This window comes from Mirounga angustirostris, unplaced genomic scaffold, assembly GCF_029215605.1.
Source record: "Mirounga angustirostris isolate CCGP_5_RB_7025 unplaced genomic scaffold, mMirAng1.0.hap1 SCAF_7, whole genome shotgun sequence".
NCBI classification, from domain to species: domain Eukaryota; kingdom Metazoa; phylum Chordata; class Mammalia; order Carnivora; family Phocidae; genus Mirounga; species Mirounga angustirostris.
The window spans coordinates 153524957-153547224 of NW_026991715.1; the positions used below are offsets into that span (position 1 = coordinate 153524957).

Consider the following 22268-nt stretch of genomic DNA (forward strand, 5'->3'; position numbering starts at 1 on the left):
CCGCGTGATGCTGGGCTCCCGTCCCCGCCACCCCTGGCACCTGGAGAGCACGGGGAGTCCCACGTGCCCAGGACCCAGGCCAGCTGGGTCAGCGGGAGCCAGCTGTCAGCACTGTGACTCGGCAAACTGACAAGCGCAGCAAACGGCCCTTATTTTCTGAAAAACTCAAGAAGACAAAACACAAACCGATGTTAGGGCAATTGCTAACCCCGACCCAAGTGGTTGGGAGAGGGCCTCCTTTTCTTCATGGTCTCAGGAAGCGGAGCAAACGCCCCGGGGACGAGCAGACTCCACAGCACAACGGAGCGACCTGGCCTTGTAGAGAGCTCGGCCGGCTCAATCAGGGAAGAAATGCTCCCGGTGGGCTCCTTCCCAGGTGACTGCAAGGAAAAACAAAGCGGGGAAGACAAGTCTATGCCCCAAACTAACAACAGAGTAGTCAGGACACACGGATCCACAGCTGCCATTCAATGCGTTTTCTTTCTCCAGGAAAACACCACTGGGTGAAGACAAGAAAAGCACTAAGAGTCTAACAGGTGTGCGATCCAGAGGCCCTGGGAACACAGGCATCCACAGAGGAGAGCTCGAGGGGAGGCAAAGGGCTCCAACCATCAGGGACAAGTCAGGGGATGCAGAAGGAGTATTTTCTTCCACGCATGCCAGTCAGGAGATGGGGAAGAACAGTTCCTGACGTGCCTGAAAAATTAGGAGACGAAACACAAGGTTGCTGGCTACAAATGGCAACTGGGCAGACGAGGAAGGAACATTTCTGGTTGCAAATTACTCAGATGGCCACGAAGGACTCCCTGGTCGTAAATGGTGACCCAGGGGGCAGAGAGAGAACGGCTCCCATGGCACGTGGTGAGTCAGTGGATAGAGAAAGACCTCTAGTCATTAACGATAGCTTGGGGTAGAAACAGTCTCCACTCATAGGTAATAGCACTAGATAGAAAAACACTATTGTGATCATCAGCGGTGACTCAGCCAACAGGGAGAGAAGGTTCTGGTCCGAAAGGAGAATTCAGTTTTGACAGAGAAAGAATGATTTCAGTCCTATGAACTCTGGTGAGGCAGACAGAGGTTTCCAGCCCCAAGTTACGCCCAGATGCTCACAGAAGCGTATTTCCAGGGGTACATGACCAAGGTAGATAAATGAGGAGAGGTGATCGAGCCACAAAGATGAGAACACAAGGGACAGCACAGAAGATCCCGTCATAAGCTGTGACCCACACGACAGGGGAGGTTTCAAGCAGTAAGTGTGAGCTGATGAGAAAGTCTCCCGTCATAACCGATACCTCAGATGCCGGAACAGGATGGCTTCTCGTATGAAATAATAACTGTGGATACAAAGATGGCCTCCGATCATCAAGTATGACTCCTGTGAGGAAAGAGACCGCTAGTACAAATGATAATGCAGATGATGGGGCACGCAAGGCTCCCAGGCGTAAATGAGACTCCCGTGACACGGGAAGAAGGACCCCAGGTGCCCGTGATAGCTCGGGTGATGCAGAAAGGTTTCCAGTGACCATTCACAAGCTGGGTGATGGAGGAAAGCAGACCTCGTTGAAAGTGATAACTCGTGTGGGTAAGAAGGGGGTTGTCAGCCTTGGCTGTAGACTTGGCAGATACGCAACAGCATTCAGGTGACAGAGAAGGATGGTTTCCAGGCATAAATGAGAAATCACAGAGGAAGGAAGGCAGACCATGAAGGATAAGTCAGGTGGTAAAGACAGAAAGTAGCCAGTCATTGGATTATAACTCCGGTAACCCCGAGGGAACATATTCAGCCAAAAATGACAACTCGGAAAAAGAGAAAAAAAAGTTTCCAGAAATAAATATTCAGTAAGTTGATAGGCAAGTAAATGTTGCAGTTATAAATGGGGATGGGAGAGAAGGGTTTCAGTCAGAAACTACAACTTAGGAGATAGAGAAGGATCCAGTCATAAACGGCAAGGGAGTTTGATCATAAACGATAATCAGGAGATAGAATTCCGCTGGAGAATGACAACTAAGGTCACGGAGAGTTCTCCAGTCATAAATGGGAGCTCAGAGGAGAGTGAAGAAGGGCTGCTTGGGAACTGACAGCTCACGTGACTGGCCATGGTTTCCCGTCGCGGCGGCAAAGTCCGGGCACCAACGAACTTAGGAGCCAGGAGCAGGTCTGCTGTCACGGGCGACAGGCAGGAAAGCTGTCCACTTACCGACGACTCGTGGGCGAGGCGGAAGAACCCTGGCCGAACAATGGGGACTCATATGACAGAGAAAACAGGTTTCTGATTATAACTCCTCTGATAGGGAAGGGTTTCTGGTGCTCAGTGAGAACTCACAGGATGGAGGTTACCTCTGTGACAAGTCGTTCTAGGGCTTGGCCCTGTCGGGTGCAGGGACAAGAGGGACAAGGGAGCACGGCACTCAGACTGCTTGCTGTGCCGTGAGAGATGAAGACCCCCTCTCCCACCCGGGAGGCTTAAGTTTCCCGCCAGCATCCATGAAACGTCTTTGCTCTTGACTGACCCCAGAGTGGTTCAAGGGACCAGGCCTTTCTCCTGACAGGGAACTCCACCAACAGGCTAACAAAGTCCAAACCATTGGGTTTGCTTGGCAGTCTGAAGCCTCCCACGCGCAATCCCGCTTCCTGCCTGGTTGGGGTGCCCACTGCCTGGTGGGGAAGGTGCTCAGCCAGCAGGGACAGAGGAGGCTAAGGGTCACCTACACTCGAGCCGTGGGGATGCACCGGCCAGAGGGGTATGTGAAGCGCTTGGAGGAATGACAAATGCAAGGACAGTGGCACTGGGTGGTCACTACTAAGGTGTGAGGGCGTCCTGCATGCAGGAAAGGAAAAGCTGAGAGCATCAGACAACCACTGTGAAGGAGCGTGAGGGCCAGGGAGTCTCCAGACACTCAGGGAAGCACAGCTCATGTGGCAGAAAAGCAGAGAATTCTGGGGTCAAGGAGCTGGACTCAAGACGATCGACTGCTCCGTTGAAACACCAACGTTTAGGGGCCCTGGGGAATCCCAGACCATGACCCAGGGACGGGGCATCTGCGTCAATGGGCCCGAATCTAACTCCCAGACTCGTCAGACCTTCTGAGCCTGCATTAGTGGCCCCAGAACGAGGGCGAAGTAGCACAACCCAGCTGGGGACCTGCCCGACCCCCAGCGGAGGGAAGACAGCGCACTGCCGAGGAGCACCTGGGCCAGACTCGGGGTGTCACTGAGGGAGCTGGAGGGAAAGACAGGTCTGTGAGAATTCAGGACTTCAGGTGTTTTCTCGGGACACGGGCTTGGATCCCCCAGCAAAGACCCAAGGGATGAGCCAACCCACCGTGCAGGAGCCCTTAGAGGCCTGGAGAAGCCGAACGTGGTCACGTGGAGCCATGGCAGCCAAGGAAGGGGAGGGCGGGCCCCAGGCCTGTGCGAGGAGGGGCCGGGCAGCCGAGGGGGGAAGGCTCACAGGAGCTGCATCTTCCAGCTGTGCGTGTTGTTGGGAATGAAACATGCTCAACATTGGGTCCCTGCTTGGTGAGGAGAGCTGGGGAAAATGGAACTGAACCCCTACGACAAGTTTACCAAAACCAACAGCACGTGGTAGGGAAGGGGGAGGGGGTGCGCCCATCCCATCTGTTCACTCGCTGCCTGGTCCTTTTGAGGCCAGAACCCTGTGATGACCGTAGACTCCCTCAGGCTTGGCTAAGTGGTGGCCCCCCCCGGCCCTGGTCCCCACACTTCCGTGCCAGGCATGGCCTCGTGGCTACAGTGGTCCACGGGGCTCCCATGGCCCCTGCCGCCCCCTCCCCTGCACAGAAGTCCATGGCTCAGGCCCCTGATTTGGAGGGGCCTGTGTGGTGCTCTCTCCCACGGTTCAATCTCATGGCCCCTGTGGGCTTCTGGAGACAGCACTCTGGCCTGTTTCACCAGTGAGGAGTGGGCTGTCCACCAGAGGAACATAGCTCCACCTGCCCCTCGTGGCCAGGACAGCCCCTTCCCCAGCCTGGCCCCAAGCCCATGGGAGCACCTAGCCGTGCTCAGCGATGAGCATCTGGGGGGGTTTGGCCACCACCCACAAAGTGCCCACGACAGCCTGTGCCAGGGGAGGAGCCAGGACCTGTGTCCTCTGTCTGGGGGCCCAGGTGTGACCCCCTCCTCACACTTTGGCCCACCCACCTGCAGCAGGCCTCTCAGGATGGCCAAGTGGGTGGGATGGCCCACATCCCTTCTCCTTACACGTGCCTGGTGAACTAGGTCCTGAGGAGGCCCTTGTGCTCCCCTGGCCCCTGCCGCCCCCTCCCCTGCACATAAGTCCATTCGCATGCACAACCCGAGGCAGACATGCCCATGGGGGGGTGGGGGCAGAGCCTGGCAGGGTTGGCGGCCTCTGCTAAGCACTCTGTTCGCCCTGGGGCCCCCGCTGAGCTCTGGAACCCCCTCCTGCCCCACTGTACAGGGCAGTGCCACCCTCTAGCGGCCACAGGCAGATCCATCAGAGGCACCCCCAGAACCTCTGGAGCCCACCTTCTGGGAAATGGGTCTTGGTCTGGTGGACTCACCCACCCTTAGATCTCTCGTCCTCTGCCCGCAGGGTCTGGCTCTAGGGCCCCAGCCCCACCTAGTCTGTCCCTCTAGGCTTCTCTTCCCCATGCCTGTCTCCCTCACCGTTTTTCCACCTGTCTGCACCAGCCTGGTACCTGGCCCCTTCCTTCCATCTGGGCACCTGGGTATCAGGCATTTCAGTAGCAAACTCGCGAGATGAAGTTGTCTCAGGCTCCCCCAATCCTGGAGCATGGCATACCCTTCTTCTCCTGACCCTAGTCCCCAAGGACCGCACTTTCACCCCCGATTCAGGGTTTTAAGGAAACCACAGAATCAGGCTCTGGTCCCTAAGCAGGAGTGGGTCCAGGTTCTGAATCTGGCTCTTGGTACCATTCCCATAACAGGCACAGTCCCTTCTTACACCTCAAAGCATAAAACTGGCTAAAAGCTAAACAATCATGTGAATAATGTTTCAAAAAAACTCAGAGCACTGGGGAGTGATGAGGATCAAAATGAGAAAATTCTGGGGAAAAGTTTTAATACTTAAAAAGTTCTGTAACAAAAGATAACATGTTCCTCAATAATGTATATAAAACACAAACATGAAATTTTAGCATCAGAAAGAGCACAACACAACATTCCGTGAGACACGCCGATTCGCCAGTTTACTTTACATTGTTGATGTGAATCTGCACTTGAGCCGCAGGAACGTGACGGAAGGAACGAAATGACAGGCCGAAGTACCACGTGACACTGCCTGTGGTGGGTGGCAGGCTGTGCGGCCCGGGCCAACCCGAACGCCGAGGCTGCACTTGCCCACAAACAGCACCGTGACTGATTCTCATGAAGAATGCTCTACGTGGAGTTTTTTCCTCCATTTCTACAACACAGGAATAGGCTTTATTAAGTCTCTGAAATGTGTGCACTCAATAAAACAAGCTCAGGTCAGAAAGCTGCCTTCTATCTTCAGTGAGGGCAACGTTTTTAATGTTGTGATTACTTTATTATTCAAGGTGACATAGTTTCTCTTTTGTTTCTTAAAACCTATGGCGACTGCCTCTTCAAACATTTGTCAGCATTTTGTGTCCGTCCGATCCACCAGACGCAGGACGGAACGAGCACAGTTCTTTACAGGACAGCAGAACGTGAATTAATAGCTTTCAAAACAGTGAAACTGACAGGCTGGTTGTCTTAAAACCATGTAAATACAACACACTTCTTTGAACACTGCTTAGCCTCGTGAGCTTCTGGCCTAGAGACGTGCGCCGAGTGTTCGGAGACTTCTGGGCAGCTGCTGCCGTGAGCAGTGATGTCACTTGCAAAACCCACAGGCAGGGAGCTCATATCAAATGCAAGACGAGAGCTTCTTCCTCTCTTCAAACTGCTTGTCCACTGCCAGAGACAGGGCCTGCAGGAAGCCCTCGATGGTGACGGTGGGGGCCTGGAAGGAGACACAGGCATGGGGGCTGCTCCTGCCTGCGCGGGGGCCACTGGCAGGCCCCCCCAACTGACGGCAGCAGGGGTGCAGCCACAGCACAGGGCAAGCGGGGGGAACCAAGGTGCTGTTCCGCGCAAGCACCCCTGTGGGGGCCAGGGAGGGCCCAGCGTGGGCTGTCTGCGAGCCACAGCGCTGTGAGGTGCCAGCAGGCCACCTCCTCACCACAGGGGCAGCGCGGCGCACTCGTCCCCCTACCCAGGAGCCCAGCACTCAGACACAGAGCTAAATCAGGGTCCCGTGCAACTCCCGGCAAGGCCACGCCCTGCCACACACAGCAGTGGTGGGGACAGCAGAGTGCCGGAGGCGGGGAAGGCTGCGGGTGACTCACCTGGATGTACAGTGCGTGAGCCAGAAAAGGGAGTTTCCTTAGGACACGGCCGCTGAGGCCCTCGCTCTTCCTGTGAACAGAACCACGTCTGGGGACAGGCTCAGGCCTGTTTCCCTCATCTCTGAAAGTCCCCTCCCCTTCGGCTGGTCTTCCCCAGCCCTCAGCTACTGCCCCAGGCAGGACAGGGTCCTTGCTGCCCTAATGCGCCACCTGCCTAGGAGCGTGTGCACAACACAGTGGGCGCGTGGGGCACAGCTCCTCAGAAACCAGGCTGGTCCACGCCGATTTCTGTGAAGTGTCTGAACTGCCCTCCCTGCCCCATCTCAACCGGTTTAAATCTCTTCAACAGGGTATCCAAAAAATAATCTGTTCTTCAGGCTATCCCTTTGTTCAAAACCTTCCATAAGCGTCACGGCTTCAGAATGAGGTTCAAACTCGCTGGTCAGAACGCGTCTCTGTAGTGGGACCCACCTGAGGTCCCCTGCACACATGGCACCTGCGGAGATCCCGCTTCTCTCCAACTTATCCAAACTCTGTCCTTCAAGGCTCTGCTCCATCTCCCCACCCTCTCTCCTCACGCCCCTGATCACCAAAGCCCTCTGAGAGGTGACAGCGCTGTCGGCTGGGGCCCCCAGCACACATGCAGCTGTCCCGTCAGTGCTCGGGTACGGAGTGCCGCCCCCCTGGCGCCCAGGGCAGCCGGGCCGTGCACTTCCCTTTACTTCCCAAAGCACCGAGCGTAGTACTCTGCAGGTGTTCGCTCTGCTCACTCAAACAGAAGCTTCCACCTTTTTCTTCTTGTCAGTTTGTACAAATTGAACAAATACCATTTGAGAAATCAGTGTGTGAAGAGAGCCTAAATGTGACCATCTATCTTTTCAGAAAGAAGCACAGCACTGTTTTCTGTTTTCTAAAGCCGCCTGTGGGAGGGCAGCCGACCTCTACCCTCTGGCCCAGGAACCCGGGGCCAGGGTGGTTGAGGGCTCTCGAAGCTCCCCCGGCACATAGCGACAAATGTCTCGGGATTCTACTCCCTGTCCTCTGACCCCACACCACCAGCCCAGGCTGCGGCAGTCGGCTACAACCGCCCATTACCACAACAGACGCACTTCTCTTGGCTACAAAAATGAAGTCAATTCACACCTTGAAATTTCACTCAAAAGGAGGCTCAACTTTGACACGTTGTTTTCAATGAAGCCAATCATCTCCAGCTCCCGGAGGGTCAGCAGCTGCTGGCGAGGGTATATGATCTGACACTGGAGACAGAGACGGGGCGTTAGGGCAGGGTCCGCAGGGCGGAGTGCAGGCCATCAGCCACGGGGACAGCCCCCAGAGAGCAGGCAACCACGTCCCCTCTCACAGAAACGCAAGCAGACACACCAGCACTCAGGCGGCTCCCTCTCGCACACACACGCCCCTGCTCCTTCAAACACAGGTGAAAATACGACAAAACACGTCTCAAGAGACCGGCAGCAACCCAGGCTCTTCTGTGCTTTTAGTCAAGATGCGTCTTGACCACATGTCACGGCAGGCAGGGACTTGGAGGGGCTGAGGCCAGCCTGGTAATGGGTTCAATGGTATACCACAACCCAGCGGAGCAGAGCGGGGTCCAGGAGCCAGGGTTTGGCCTGCCTTTCGAGGACAGTCTCCACTTGTTGTTTTTAAGATCAGACTGTTGTGTAGCGCAAAGGCACTGCCTGACCCTGGATCCGGGCCCCCGAGTTCCCTCATAGGCCAGGTGTCTGCCCGTGGGACACTCCTTGCCAGGTCAGGGCGCTCAGCGACCACTACCGAATGACTTCTAACATGAACTCTTTTGACTAAGAAACCAGGAGAGAAAACAAAGAACAAATGGCTTTCTCCGTACATTTTGGAGGTATGGTGAAGGCTGTGGGTAAATTTAAAAGACAGGGTTTGTGTGGGAATGTTCTCAGCTTTCTAAGTGACACTCCCTCAGACCCCTGCAGCCTCCCCGGGACTGCCCCCCGCGGCCCCTCCCAGCAACACGGGCCATCCAGGTGCACGTGAGAACTGCTGGCTCCTGACAGAGTGGGCCAGTCACATGCAACAGCCTTCAGGACTGGCCAGATCTCCACTACATCATCGGAACATCCTAATTTCCTGTAAACTATCTGACTAAACCGTAGAACATCTGTACATTGGCTAAACCTTAGAACATCTCCTGGATGCATGGCCCAAGTGCGAGTGTGACTGCGAGCAGGGTCCCATCACGCTGACTTCTCGGCAGCTACGCTTTCTGGAGTTCACCTGGGACCGCAAGTCAAAGCGCCACGAGGCCCCTCCCTTTCTCCATGCCACCGAGAAGCAGGACGGGATGCACATGCCGCGACCACCAGCTCTCCCATCCCCGTCATAGTCTGTGTCATCCCTGCTGAGGGCATCACGGTCAATCCCAGCCCCACCACCTGGTTATAGTGATACCACGTAACTCCGTGTCTTTTGCCTGACTTGGTTACTGCACATTTCCCAGATGCAAAGGTTCGAGGAACGCTGCTGTTGGAGCAGGTACTGCGTGCCTCGGGCCTGCTGTGCCCAGTGCCAGAACTCCCAGCACCCAGGTGCAAGACAGGTCCCTGTTAAAGTAATTCACACGAGATCGACTATGAGCATTGTCTTGCTCACGGCTGCTGTTAGAAAACAGGACCAAAGGGACATTAACACTGCAGCCAATGACAGCCTGTAAATGACAACCTCTTTAGGATGACCTTCCCGGCACTATGAGCTCCAGTCAGGAGGTCTCCCTGTGAACTAGGACCTAGTCAGGATGACCTGCCTGTGAACTATGACTTCCAGTCAGATTGACCTCCCTGTGAGCTATGACCTCCAGCCAGGATGACCTCCCTGTGAGCTATGACGTCAGGAGGTCTCCCTGTGAGTTATGACCTCCAGCCAGGATGACCTCCCTGTGAACTATGACCTCCAGTCAGACTGACCTCCCTGTGAGCTATGACCTCCAGCCAGGATGACCTCCCTGTGAGCTATGCCTCCAGCCAGGATGACCTCCCTGTGAGCTATGACCTCCAGTCAGACTGACCTCCCTGTGAGCTATGACCTCCAGTCAGACTGACCTCCCTGTGAGCTATGACCTCCAGCCAGGATGACCTCCCTGTGAGCTATGACCTCCAGCCAGGATGACCTCCCTGTGAGCTATGACCTCCAGTCAGACTGACCTCCCTGTGAGCTATGACCTCCAGCCAGGATGACCTCCCTGTGAACTATGACCTCCAGTCAGACTGACCTCCCTGTGAGCTATGACCTCCAGCCAGGATGACCTCCCTGTGAGCTATGACCTCCAGTCAGACTGACCTCCCTGTGAGCTATGACCTCCAGCCAGGATGACCTCCCTGTGAGCTATGACTTCCAGTCAGGATGGCGTCCCTGTGAGCTATGACCTCCAGTCAGACTGACCTCCCTGTGAACTATGACCTCCAGTCAGACTGACCTCCCTGTGAGCTATGACCTCCAGTCAGATTGACCTCCCTGTGAGTTATGACCTCCAGCCAGGAGGTCTCCCTGTGGACCAGGACGTGCCGGTAGGCTACCACAGCCATCCCCCCCCCACTCACTCATCCCCTGCAGATCAGTAGATCAAATAGTCGTGATCATCATTTTGTGCCAAAAGAACAAAAATATTGAGTCAGTGGCCACAATTTCAACTAACAGCTCAAGCTGCCAGACACAGCTGCAGTTTTCAACTTTTTAAGACCGTTAATGCCGCATTCAGGTAACTCACTCCATATTGGAATTAGCTATTTTGAGCTATGTCAGGGAATGGAAAAACACGAGAAATCCGCTGCTAGAAGAGTGAAAAGACACCCAGCACCTTCATCAGTTCTTCCAAGCACGAGAGGTAGATTTTGAAGATGGCTGCTGCAGATGGCGGTCCAATGTACTGCCTGATGTCAGCCCTGTCCACGAAGGCCACGTCAATCCTCTCTGTGATGTTGGAAGTGGTCAGAATCACCACGTTGCAGTGCCTGAAGGTAGAGGAGTGCGCGCCAGTCACCAGGTGCCTCAGTGACTCCCTCACACCCTCCGCCCATGAAAGTTCCGGTGTTCAGCCAGCATCCTAGCCACTGTACTCCAAGTCCCAACACAGGCCTGAGTGCCTGTGGGACTCCTAACTCCCCACTAGGCTCTCCTGGCCGCAACACAGTGCACCAAACAGACCCTCTGCTCCTCTGCCTTCTGGAAAGTTCTCCTAGACTCCCACTTCACTATTTCCTCTCTTCCCTCAACCATGGTGTGGTGAAGCTCTCACTTGTGTGCAGTCCTGACTGCCCCATCAACTGCTGGGCATGCCCGGGTGACTGCTCTCCACATGGTTCTCATGACCCCCACACGTTGCGAAGCTGAACTATTTATCCTGTTTACCAGCTGCTTTCCCCCTTTAGCTTCTAAGCTCTGCAAAGAGAGCACTGTTGCCCAGTCTGTTCACTGACATGGGCCAGCACAGAGAAGGCCCAAGGCACCCTGGGGAGCATGCTCCCCTGGGGCCCGTGGTTGGCATACAGGCTGCAGGAAGGTGAATGGCCAGCTTTACCTAGTATCTAGCAACAGGTGCATAGCACAGGGTGAGCAGGGGTGAGCCAGTGAGGGTAGGGACAGGGAGTGCAGGGGTCCTAGGAGCCCAGAGAGTCAGATACACACAAAAGAAGGTCTGGAAGGGTCACCTTGAGGGGCCTGAACAGGGAGCGTGAAGTAAAAGGGGACAAGAAGGTACGAGGGAAACCAGAGGCCCACGTGTCTCTATTCCCGCCTGAGCCCACACCTGCTGGTGACAGGAGGGGCGTTGGGGCTCAGTGGGAACCCTGGAAATGGGGTTTCAGAGCTGAATGGCTGCCCTGGGAGTGTGCCTGATACCTGGTCCAGGTGGTCCCGCAGGCCTCTAAGGGGTGAGCAACAGAAGAGGGGAGAAGGCCAGGCATGGGCTGCCCAGGCTGCCTGAAGAGATGAGAGGCCAGTGGCAGAAACTGAGGTGGTCTGGAGAGTGGAGGCTGGGGAGGGGTTGCCAGGAGTCAGATGCTGTAGAAAACTCCAGGGAGAGCAAAGGCCCTCAGGTGAAGGAGGCACAGGGGTAGAAACCAGACTGAGGAGCAGGGGCGGGGAAGGAAGCAGAGGTGAGGAGGGGCTGCACCTCGCACGTGGCTGGCCTGTGGCAGGGTGGAAGCAAGCGGCCCCTGCAGTCTACCCCAAGAGCCGCATCTCAGGAAATCAGAGCCTCTGTGGTAAAACTACCCTGAAGGCCTGGAGGAAACAGCCCTTAGCACAATTCAGTTCCCTGTGAGTCCACATGCAGTAAGCTAGCTTCCAGGCGGTGCTCTGGAGTCTGGCACCCTCAGTGGAGGACAGCACTCCCAGGACTCACTGTGAGAGCTGTGATCAGCAGAGGGGGCGGTGAAACACTGTGGGGAGCACACAGGGGCTCTGGTTTGGACATCACTTCCTTGTGAGTCAAGTTAGTAGGAGTCACTCCCTAAAGCTGGATCAGCGTGGGGCACACTGACCACAGGCTCTGGACCTGCAAGGCCGGACTGCGGAGAGACGAAATCTGGCCCCATGAAGGGCACGCAGGTGACACTCACCTGCCCACTGCTAGCCCTTCAAGGCTAACAAACACTGGGCGGCGTTGGCACCAGTGCTTGAACGTGGCGTGTTTCACTCCGTGTCATGTGCTTCTCTGCATCATGTGAGTTTTCACCACACTCAAGTTTTATGTTACGTTTTTAGCAGTTTAGTACAAGTACTTAATTCTTAATTATTGCGTTTAGTATACATACTGCCTCAGACGGGCAAAGACAGAGCTGATACTTAGCAGCAGCCGCTGTTTCCAGTCAGAGGAGCTGGAAGTAAGGTCTAGGGGTGTGCGGGCACCTCACACCCTGCCCATGGCTTCTCACGTGAGGCCACCACGTCAGCATTACCTCTTAATCTGATCGATCTGGGTCAAGACGGCATTGACCACGCGTATGGCATCCGAAGGCTCAGCGCCTGCCCTGCAAGCATTACGGGCGGCTGTGAGGCTCTCCACCTGTGGGGATGGGACAAAAGGTGGAAAAGGATAGCGCCTGGCCCCACAGGCAGCCATGGGATGCAGCAACAGAGCAAGTGGGGAACAAGTGAAGGGGTGTGCTGAGCCCACTCTGCCAGAAGCTGGACATGCGGGATACTGAGGAGGAGTGGGCTGCATGACCGGAGGGCTGGATGGAGGCCGGGCTCAGCCAGGGGTTGGATTTGCTTCAGTCACGGGTGTGATGTCCAGATGTGCATACCTCATCAATCAGCACAAACACCAGAGCATCTTTGTCATCAATCAAGTCCTGAATCTTCTGGAACATCTTAGTTACCAGCTTGCCACTCTGGAACCAAAATACTCCTTTAGTGTCGACTTGCATTCTTCACGCTGCCTGGTGTAGACATGTACCCATGGTCCCCACCCAGCCTCGGTCTGAGCCCAAGGGGCCCGAGAAGCCCACTGTCTCCTGACGGCCCCTTGGAGAAATCCCTAAATCCAAGAAGCCAGGGCCACATGGAAGGAGGCGGACCACACGCTGCCTTGCCCTATTCCACGCGCCAGGACAGTGAGCCTGAACCCACACCGGCTCAGCTCCGGGCTGCCCGGCATGGGCGCCTCACACCCTGTGCACTTCCTCCTTCCCTTTCCCTGCCATCCCCATGACTAGGAACAAGATGGGCCACGGATGCAAACAGGCAAGCTGGTAGGTGCATGCCTTCCAAGTGCTCCCTGTCCTGGCCCACCACCCACCAGAGGGACCTACAGACACAGGTGCCTGGGCGGCATTCCCCTGTGCTGAGGGGCACTTACAACGTCACCTTGGCTGAGCCCTGCAATTCCGATAGAGGAACGAGGCTCAGGGCCCTGGGGGCATGCTCAGCTGAGGATGCGGCGCTCGCTAGAATGAGGGTGCTCTCCCTAAGAGAAAGGTGAGTGTCTGTCCCACCCAAAGGTATGGATGTGACAAGCAGAGGGTCCTCTCAGGCCTCACACTACTTCCAAGTTACTGCTTAGCTCTGGAACTTCCCTCTGACCCTGAAGTCAGCCACACAGTCACGTGTTGCCGATTTCTCATGTTCTTGGAGAAGGTTTGCTTACTACATGGGACACCTTTTCAACTACAAGGTTGGCAATCCTGAGAAGTAGAAGTGATGCTAATACTTACTTCCGAAAACCACTTAGAAAAGAGACTGTGGCTGTTTATTTCAATTAATTGGCCATACCGGTACCTGGGAGGATAAAACAGAGTTAAGACGACTGGTTTACAAATCAGGTACCCCCAGTGGCAACCACTCCTTCTTTAGCACTGCCCACTAACTGGTTAAATCACCAGTTACTAACCAGGGCTCGAGGCAATCACGAATTACAGGGTAATACCAATAAGGGCTCAAATAATTATGAAAACCTAATGACATGCAGTCAGTGGTTCTGATTAAAGCAAACAAAGTGTTTTGAATTGAATAATATCTTCATTTGAATCAAAGCGAGAGTAAAATCTCCCTCACTTCTAATCTACGCATAATTCACATCTCCAGCGCTGTAAGAAGTATTACCAGTAGTAACCTGGCAGGCAAAACAAAACATAACCATCAGGAGCTTTCTGGCTGGAGCTGAACATGCTTTCTTCCTTCCCTAAAACTGAAATGAGTGTGACAACCTGTTTCGCAGCACAAAATTACTTCCCGAGCCCGGGGCTGCCCAGATGCCCCAAAGTGAACCTCAGCACATACTGACTGAAATCTACCACTGACGCTCTGCACGCACAGGAGGCGGCTGAAACCTGAACACGCTTATTTCTAACTAAAAGCAGACAGGGAGCGAGACTGAGACAGAAGGGAAGCCGAGCCAGGTCCTCTGCACCTGGAAAGTCCAAACAAGAAAAACAGTCACTTTCAAAAAATTCTAATTGGCTTTCCGTTTACTAATTCTGTTTACAAAAGAGGGAAGGGGAGAGACAACCTAACGAAATAAAGATTGGGTTGAATATTACTATTTAATTCTAAGCGTTTTGATAAGATGAGCAACAAAGGCTCTCTAAGGTTTCTTTTTACAACTTCAAAGCCAAAAAATAAATGCATATTTCCAGATGTTGTACTTCAGAGAGTTGTATTTCTTATAGTAACATCTTCAGTCTCCTGTGTTTTAGGAAATCACCCCAAGAGATCTTTAAAACACAGATGTGTTTCAGTATGTCAAGACAAAAACCAAGTCGCCAAACATAAAATAGAGGGTAGATAAAGAGCAGTTTCCCAACATAAAAATACCTACAGGACATTTTTGAAAAGAAGAATAGATCAAAGTATACCTCATAGGATTCCCTCATCTAAAGTCACACTGAGTAATGAGTATCAGATTAACCCTCCGAATTAATCAACCAGAAAATGAGACAAAATCACAACGGCAGCTGTAACGGGACTGGGTGGCAGGCATGGAGGACTGTCACCCCACACGGGACCTGAGGGGGCCCTAAAGTGCTCTGTCTCTCTGCCTGCAGCACCTTCCAGCCACAGCCCTGGAGGGGACCCAAGAAGTGTGCAGCCACCGGGCCGACCTGGACACAGAGGCCTGAGTTCTAGGAACCTGAGGCAGCTGGAGGCAACCGAGCAGAGTTCCAGAGGGGACGCAGATACGTAGGAATAAAGCTCCAGGAATCATCACAGGGTCCCTCTGGGTCTTTGCTGAACACTCAGGGATATGAGAAAAGGGAAATCCCATGAGGCTGGAGAGCCCTGAGCTGTACGGTTCCTGGTGTTCACAGCTGGGACGTTCACGTTCCCAATGGCCCAAGTGGACAGTACCCACTCTGACTCAGGGGGCTCCCCTGAGACCCCCGAAGGGCCTCACTTCAGCATTCAGTCTAGACCCCACTCCAACAAAGCTTAAGAACAAACCTCAAGAGGATCACGTTAAATCACAAGTAACGGAAATGCCCACCAGAACAAAATCCAACAAAAACAAGGTCTGCATTCAATCAAAGCTTGGCTGGCAGGACAAGCAGAAACTGACCCCGAAGCAGGAGAACCACCCAGCAACAGTGAGACTCAGAACTGACAAGTGCGATGCAATTAGCAGAGAAGAAAGTGAAACTGTGACGGTACACTTGCTCGAGCATTTCAGCAAGAGCACAGCATCAGAGAGCTGAGAAGTTATGAAAGGAAACAAGCGGAACCTCCCGAAAAGAAATATACGCTATCAGAAATGAAGATGTCGCCGAATGGAATTAAAAGCATATTAGATATTTTGAAAAATGGCCCAAAATGGAACACAGAAAATTCTAAAAACCTGAAAAGACCAAAAAGCACATCAGTGGCCCGTGGGACGATATCAGGTCACTGAACCTGCAAATCAACAGAAAATGGGGGCGGGGGTACCTGAAACAATGGCCACGTAGAGTCTAAACGTGATGAAGCTGCCAGAGCTCAAGAAGAAACAGACCCAGCCTGAGAGACTTGGCCACTCCTCTCCCAGGTGACGGAACAGTGACCATCAGCAAGAGCAGCAAGCATCCTGGGCCGTCACCCAAGCATCCCACCCCCGAAAGCAGAAACACGTTCTGATGCGTACAGGAAGTCACCAGAAAGACCACGTGCTGACTGTAAAGCAAGTGCCACCAATTTAAAAAGACTGAGACCCTAACTTGGCACCGCTGAGTACTGAGGAATTAATTAACCTGCTTTGAAAGAGAGGGACTACATACAGAGTCAAGGGAAATGATTAAAAAATAAAAACACCTCTGTGCCACAAACGAGAAGCAAGCAATCCCGTCCTGCTGCTCTCCTTTCTCAAATTACCAGAAGTTACCTGCTTGAAAGTCTAATGGTCAGTTTCTGGGCTAACGCTTTACACAGGGATGTTTTTCCAGTTCCCGGAGGACCTGCAACAAAACCCAAGCAAATGTTAAGCCAGCATTTAACAAGTGGGTGCATTATGCACAGCATACAAAATAGGGAGAACTCAATGCTATGAATGTTATTCCCCCAAGCACTGCTTGCTAACTCACAAAGAAGTCCGCCAGCAGCGTGAGTGCCGTAAAATATCACCAACACGCTTAACGAGTCTTTCCCTTTTCCTCCTAGTTTGAACTCAGCTCGTGTTTCTGGTCTTAGCTCCCACGCCCCCAACAGAGCACTGCCTCCTGGCACGCAACTCCCCTCAGTATCCCAAGAGGGCTACGTTTCCTGGTTGACGTCTTCACTGACACCCTCCTTGTCCCCATGTGTCTTCTATACAATCCACAAAGACACCTGGCGAAAGGTCAAACACCTCTCATGACACTCATTTCACCGGGGCCCACACTAAACCAGAATGGCAGCCAGGTGAGGGCCCCGCTCATACAGCTTCTTCCCCGTGGGCCACTTAGCGCAGAGCCCTGTAGCAGCTCTGAGACCAATGTGAAGGACAAATGCATCTGTCAGAGGACAGGCACCTTCAACTCTGATTTTCTGCACACATTCTCAACAATTAAAAAAAAAATACCAATTCTAAAGAGAATATTAGCTATTTCACTAATTAAAGTATCTATTGATCGCCTACTCAAAACCTAGTATCAGGACAATGTGCTGAGCATATTTGCTGCTTAATAGACACTTTTTAGGACTACAGAGCAACCTATAACCTTAACTGATGTAAGAAGCTAATGACTTTGCACCCCCATTTCACTTGGGTGTTCTCTCGATTCCTTTCTAACCAGTGACATCAAAAAAAACCCAATGCTTTTTTTAAAGATTTTATTTATTTACTTGACAGACAGACAAAGAGAGAGAGAGACAGAGCATACAAGCAGAGGGAGAGGGAGAAGCAGGTTCCCTGCTGCGCAGGGAGCCCAACGTGGGACCCGATCCCAGGACCCTGGGATCATGACCTGAGCCCAAGGCAGACGCCCAATGACTGAGCCACCCAGGCGCCCCGAAAAACCCAATGTTTTCCTCGGAGAAGATTCAGACAGAATTTCAGGAGAGTATGGCTGTCATGTTTTACAGTCATAAAATGAAGTTCTAAGGACACTACAAAGAAACGTGAGGCAATTACTGCCCTAAGAATCATATGATCACTTGGGGGATTAGACAGTTACTTGAAAAGTTGTTTTTTTTTTTTTAAGATTTTATTTATTTATTTGAGACAGAGAGAATGATAGACAGAGAGCATGAGAGGGAGGAGGGTCAGAGGGAGAAGGAGACTCCCTGCCGAGCAGGGAGCCCGATGCGGGACTCGATCCCGGGACTCCAGGATCATGACCTGAGCCGAAGGCAGTCGCTTAACCAACTCAGCCACCCAGGCACCCTGAAAAGTTTGATAATAATGTAGAAAAGTCACAAGGCAGTGATCAGGTGGCTGCCAAATGGCAGGTCAAGTAGCAGATGCCCAGAGTAACATGAGCTAGATCGGCTTGTCAGGGAAGGGACATTCTAAGGCAACTCTGGCTGCATCAGAAAACAGAGTGGGAACTCCTCAAAGGTCAACGGGATGAGTAAAGAAGCCCGATTTCACACAGTTTATCTTGTTAAATAAGTAAAAGCCCACATGCTTTACCATGCAACAGCACCACCCGGTTCCAGGCGATGAGATTGCTGTCAACGTTCTTGTCTGAGAACAGCAAAGTCGTCATCACGTAGTCAAGGAGCTGCGTGAAGAAAGGTAAAATGCAGTCAAAGGTGCCGTTGCAGTGGAGGTTCCCACCAGATGTGCTGCTGGAGCTTACGCCCGGGGAGTGGGGACAGGCCCTGGGCTGCCCCTCGGAAGCTGCCACCGCGCCACCAGAGATGCCACACGAGGACAGGCTGGCTGTTACAGTGTAAGCGTAAAGGACAAACACGAGGGTCACTTTCACTAAAGATGCCAAGATCGCACAAAGGGACGAGACTGATCACGTGACAAGCGTCTCCGACCTCGGGGACAACGGGGCAGTGGGCAAGCGGCAGCACATGTGCCCGAGACAGCAGCCAGGACTGTGTTCTCGCAGCCTGGGGGGACGTGGGGTGAACCTCCAGAGTCCCCCACAGCATGCAGAAGGGCCCTTCCCCTTGAAGGGTTCAGACGAGCTGGTGCTTGCTCAGGCCTGCCCACCTGCTCTGTCTGACCTTTGGCCCTGCCTCCTCAGTCCCAGTGGGTTCTTAAGAGCACAATCCAATCAAAGTTGTCTTCACAATGGGCACCCTCCCCTTTCTCTCCCGAGACCACTCTGCTGGGGGGCAACCCCGGAGGACAGATATGCAGGACACGGGCTGCTGGTGGGCCTGAGTTCCCAAAGCCTTTTTGAGTCAAAGGGCTCCAAGATGCTGGAGAACAACACAGTACTGATCCCACTTCAAATAACCGGCCTTCTTGGAAAATAGCACAAAAAACTCACATGAGATTTGACTTCCACATCATATACCAGGCTGTCCCAAAGCCCATGGAATTCAGCTGGGAGAGAATAAAACAAAAACCTAATTTTAGGAAAGCAGGCTATTACACTGACCACTGAGGTTTGCTCTGATGCTCTCCACTGCCCCATGAGTGGCCGGCTAAGATTCTCATTATAGGGAAGTTAACTTTTTGAACTTTTTCTCAATATTTGAATTCTTCTTAATATTAAAGATGCTAAGTAACTGCCAGTCACATAACTTTTGACAGATAATTAAATGGAGTACAGAGTCACTTTCGCATCATGTTACTCCACACAATTGTCTTTTGTGGACCTGCACTCTGCCATGAACACGTCCCTGACCCACCACTCTCCCTGCCAGCCAGCACTTGGGCAAGGCAGCAGCAGGTCTAGTCCAGCTGTCAGGACCTCAGACATAAGCCCCAAGGACTGAGCTACCCCCCGACTCCACCTGCTAGAACCATGGCAAAGTCCTCAGAGAAGCAAAGAGAAGGCAGGAGGAAGGAGTCACGCAGGTGAGCAATTGGGCAGGAAAAGAAGAACACCTTCAGATTCTCAATTAGCACCATCTTAGAGGGACCTGCCTGAAGGAACACAGTCTTACAGCGAAGATCTCTACTTTCCTCTTTTATGATATGCTCTCCATTTCACAAGAAATAAGACATGCTGAAAGCGTACAAAACAAATGGATGAATGCAAACTCCTCAGCTAACTGACTTGGAGAGCCCAGGCCACGTGCTGACGTCTGACCTTGTGTCTCAAGTGTGGCCCGCCTGCTGTCACTGTCACGCACCTGCAGGCAGGACCCAGTGACTTGCTGCAGTGATGTTCTCAGTCTCCTCTTCCAGAGTCTCACTGCTGGGGCCTCCCTCGTTCAGCTGGAAGACGTGAAGTGCAATTGTGCAGGCACCCAGATCAATGGGCTGTGGTGAGAAGGGAAACCAAACAAATCCACACAAACGGAAAAATAACTCACTTCCTAATTCTAGTCATCGAAGTTAGATGGTAACATCCAAAAACAAAGATCGAACATGTCAGAAACCAGTTCTTAGATTAGGTAGAAAAGCTACCATGTTCAGGTTTAGTATTAGCTCTTTTTTAAATACTTTCCCCTGCCTTTATTCAAGAAAGGACTTTACTGTTCTTTGTAATCATAAAAGTTACATGCTTGTTGAAAAAATACAAAAAAACACAGAAGGAAGAATGCCAAAGCCCCCCACATCCAACCTCACCCATGTTTTGGTCTATGACGCACCACACATACTTGACTGAACATGGATTCAGCTGCATAGTTTTCTAACTGCGCCTTCCCCTCTCAGTAGAGCTTGGAAACATTTTCTGTCAGTAGATAAGAATCAGCGTGTGCTTTTTCACAACTATACCACATTAGGTGTGGATGTATCATTTCCTTAGCCAACCTCTAATAGATAATTAAGATATTTCAAATCATTAGCCATCATTAACAAAACATATATATAGTTCACGTATCTTTATAAAATCACATAATTGTTAAGACAAATTCCTCTAGGTGAATGTGCCAACTCAAAGATGAGAACGTTAAAATCCGTCCTTTAATCTGTCCTTCCTCAGTAGTGTGGAAAGCTCTTCTGTTTCCTTCAGGCTGGCCAAAATCAAGTAGGATGGATAAAACTGACAAGCCGCAAGGGTCAGTCCCAGCACACGAATGGAGAGGTCCACCTTGCAAGCAAAATTGCCAAGCCAATTCTTCCAAATTGATTCTTTATGAAACGTGAACCACACAGATACAGATGATACGTCTTCCTGAGGCAGACACTTCGGGCTGTTTTTATACCGACAGAAATGCCCCAACGCATCCACCCTTTCACACAAAGGTGGTGGGTGAGACAGTCCACACGATGGACTAGATGAAGACTGTCTAGAAGGAAAGCCCATCTCCTCTCTGCAGCTGTAGTCCCCATGTCTCCTATGGTCCTACACTGGCCTCAAGAACAGGGAACGGGCAGGGGGGTCTCGTCAGCGTAGCCCACCACCCCACTGCGCTGCATCCTGCCTCTGGTTTCCCATCTGTCCCCCTACTGTGCTGTGAGCATCCGGACAGCGGGGTCACATCTACTCCCACCACCTGGCTCTTCACAGAGCTGGTGCCCATCTAACAAACCAAAAGGTAAATCAGGCAGTTTCTGACAACAGACCAGCAAAGAAGCAAGCACATATTCATGATACTTCTTTGTTTTTTTGCTTTCTTAAAAGTAAACACTACCCCCAATGTGGGGCTAGAACTCATGAGCCCAAGATCAAGATCGCACACTCCACAGACTGAGCCAGCCAGGCACCCTCATGACACGGACTCTGTATTCAGGTAAGAATTAATGACTCCTCCTCACAGTGAATTAGGTACCTGTGGGTCTTTCACCTTTAACTCCGTGTCAACAATAGACACGGATTGCACGTTTCTGGTCAGAAAAGGCTCATCGAATTCAGTCCACGTGTAGTCCCCAAACACAATATTATGTCTGTTGAGTAGCTTTCTAACACTCTGCTTTATGTCTTCTTTTTTTGCAGTGCTGGGGAAACAAAGGAGACAGGAAGGAGAGCTCAGCTGAGAGCAACACTGTAACAGTCCGTGTCCGAATCAGACCGCTCCAGGAAGGAGCAGCAGTGGGCTTGCCCGGGGCGCCCCGCTTCTCCCTCAGAGAAGGGGGCAGCAGTAATGGTTCCTGCTATACCAGCTGACCAGAGGTGGGTCAGCACACCCACGGTGCCCGGGACCAGGCTGGCGAAGGTGGGTCAGCACACCCGGGGTGCCCGGGACCAGGCTGGCGAAGGTGGGTCAGCACACCCACGGTGCCCGGCCGGACCCGCACACCCGGCGCTCAGGAAACCGCTGGCGCTACGAGCGAACCAACAAGCCTCCCGGCGCCCGGGACGCGTCGTGGCAGGAGCCCCAGGCGTGTGGTCCACCTGAGCAAACGCGAGGCGCTCGCTGCGGCACGGGCGGCTTCCAGGGCCCCTCCCAGGGCCCCGGCTGGCTCTGCGCCCTCGGCGCCCTCCACGCTGCGACCCTCGGCGCCCCGGGGGCGTCCCTCGGGCGCAGGCAGCTCTGGGCGGTCCGCCCCCGCCGCGCGCAGGCCGCGCCCAGGCCCCCCGTCTCCACGGCCGGCCCCGGGGCGGCCCGCGAGGCTCGCACGGTCCGCGGACGGCGCCCCTTCGGGCCGGCCCGCGCGAGCGCCCCGGGGCTCACCTGCCGCCGCGCTGGTGCACCTCCACGTGCACGGTCGGCGCCTCGGCCACGCAGGGCAGCGCCTGCTTCAGGTCGCCCACGGCCTCGTCCATGGCGCCGCCGCCGCCGCCGCCGGGAGCGGCGGGGACCCGGCCGGAGCGTGGCCGCCGCCGCCTCGCGCCCCGCGCCGCCGCCGCCACCGCCACCGCCGCCGCCGCCGCCGGGCCGCTCCCGGCTCCCGCCCGCCCGCCCGCCCGCGCTCGAAAGTGCCGCGCGCGGCGGCCGCCCCCTGACCCGGAAGCGCTGGG

At 53.5% G+C, this 22268-nt stretch overlaps 1 protein-coding gene across 2 annotated transcripts; it reads right to left on the reverse strand.

Annotated features, from left to right (window-relative positions):
- Positions 1-5052: 5052 nt before the first annotated feature.
- On the reverse strand, positions 5053-22169 carry TRIP13 (thyroid hormone receptor interactor 13). 2 transcript variants are annotated; one of them, XM_045863934.2, is made up of 13 exons: positions 21982-22169; positions 21139-21304; positions 19552-19681; positions 18741-18796; positions 17924-18014; positions 16196-16268; positions 13560-13623; positions 12651-12737; positions 12303-12409; positions 10202-10355; positions 7501-7613; positions 6358-6427; positions 5053-5972 (listed from the first exon to the last, which is right to left on the reverse strand). In XM_045863934.2, the coding sequence occupies exons 1-13, from the start codon at positions 22071-22073 to the stop codon at positions 5877-5879; spliced, it is 1299 nt and encodes a 432-aa protein (XP_045719890.1). In that variant the 5' UTR covers positions 22074-22169; the 3' UTR covers positions 5053-5876. The 2 variants fall into 2 exon arrangements, with proteins under 2 accessions (XP_045719890.1, XP_045719891.1); XM_045863935.3 differs by having other exon boundaries at positions 21154-21304; positions 21982-22158.
- Positions 22170-22268: the final 99 nt, after the last annotated feature.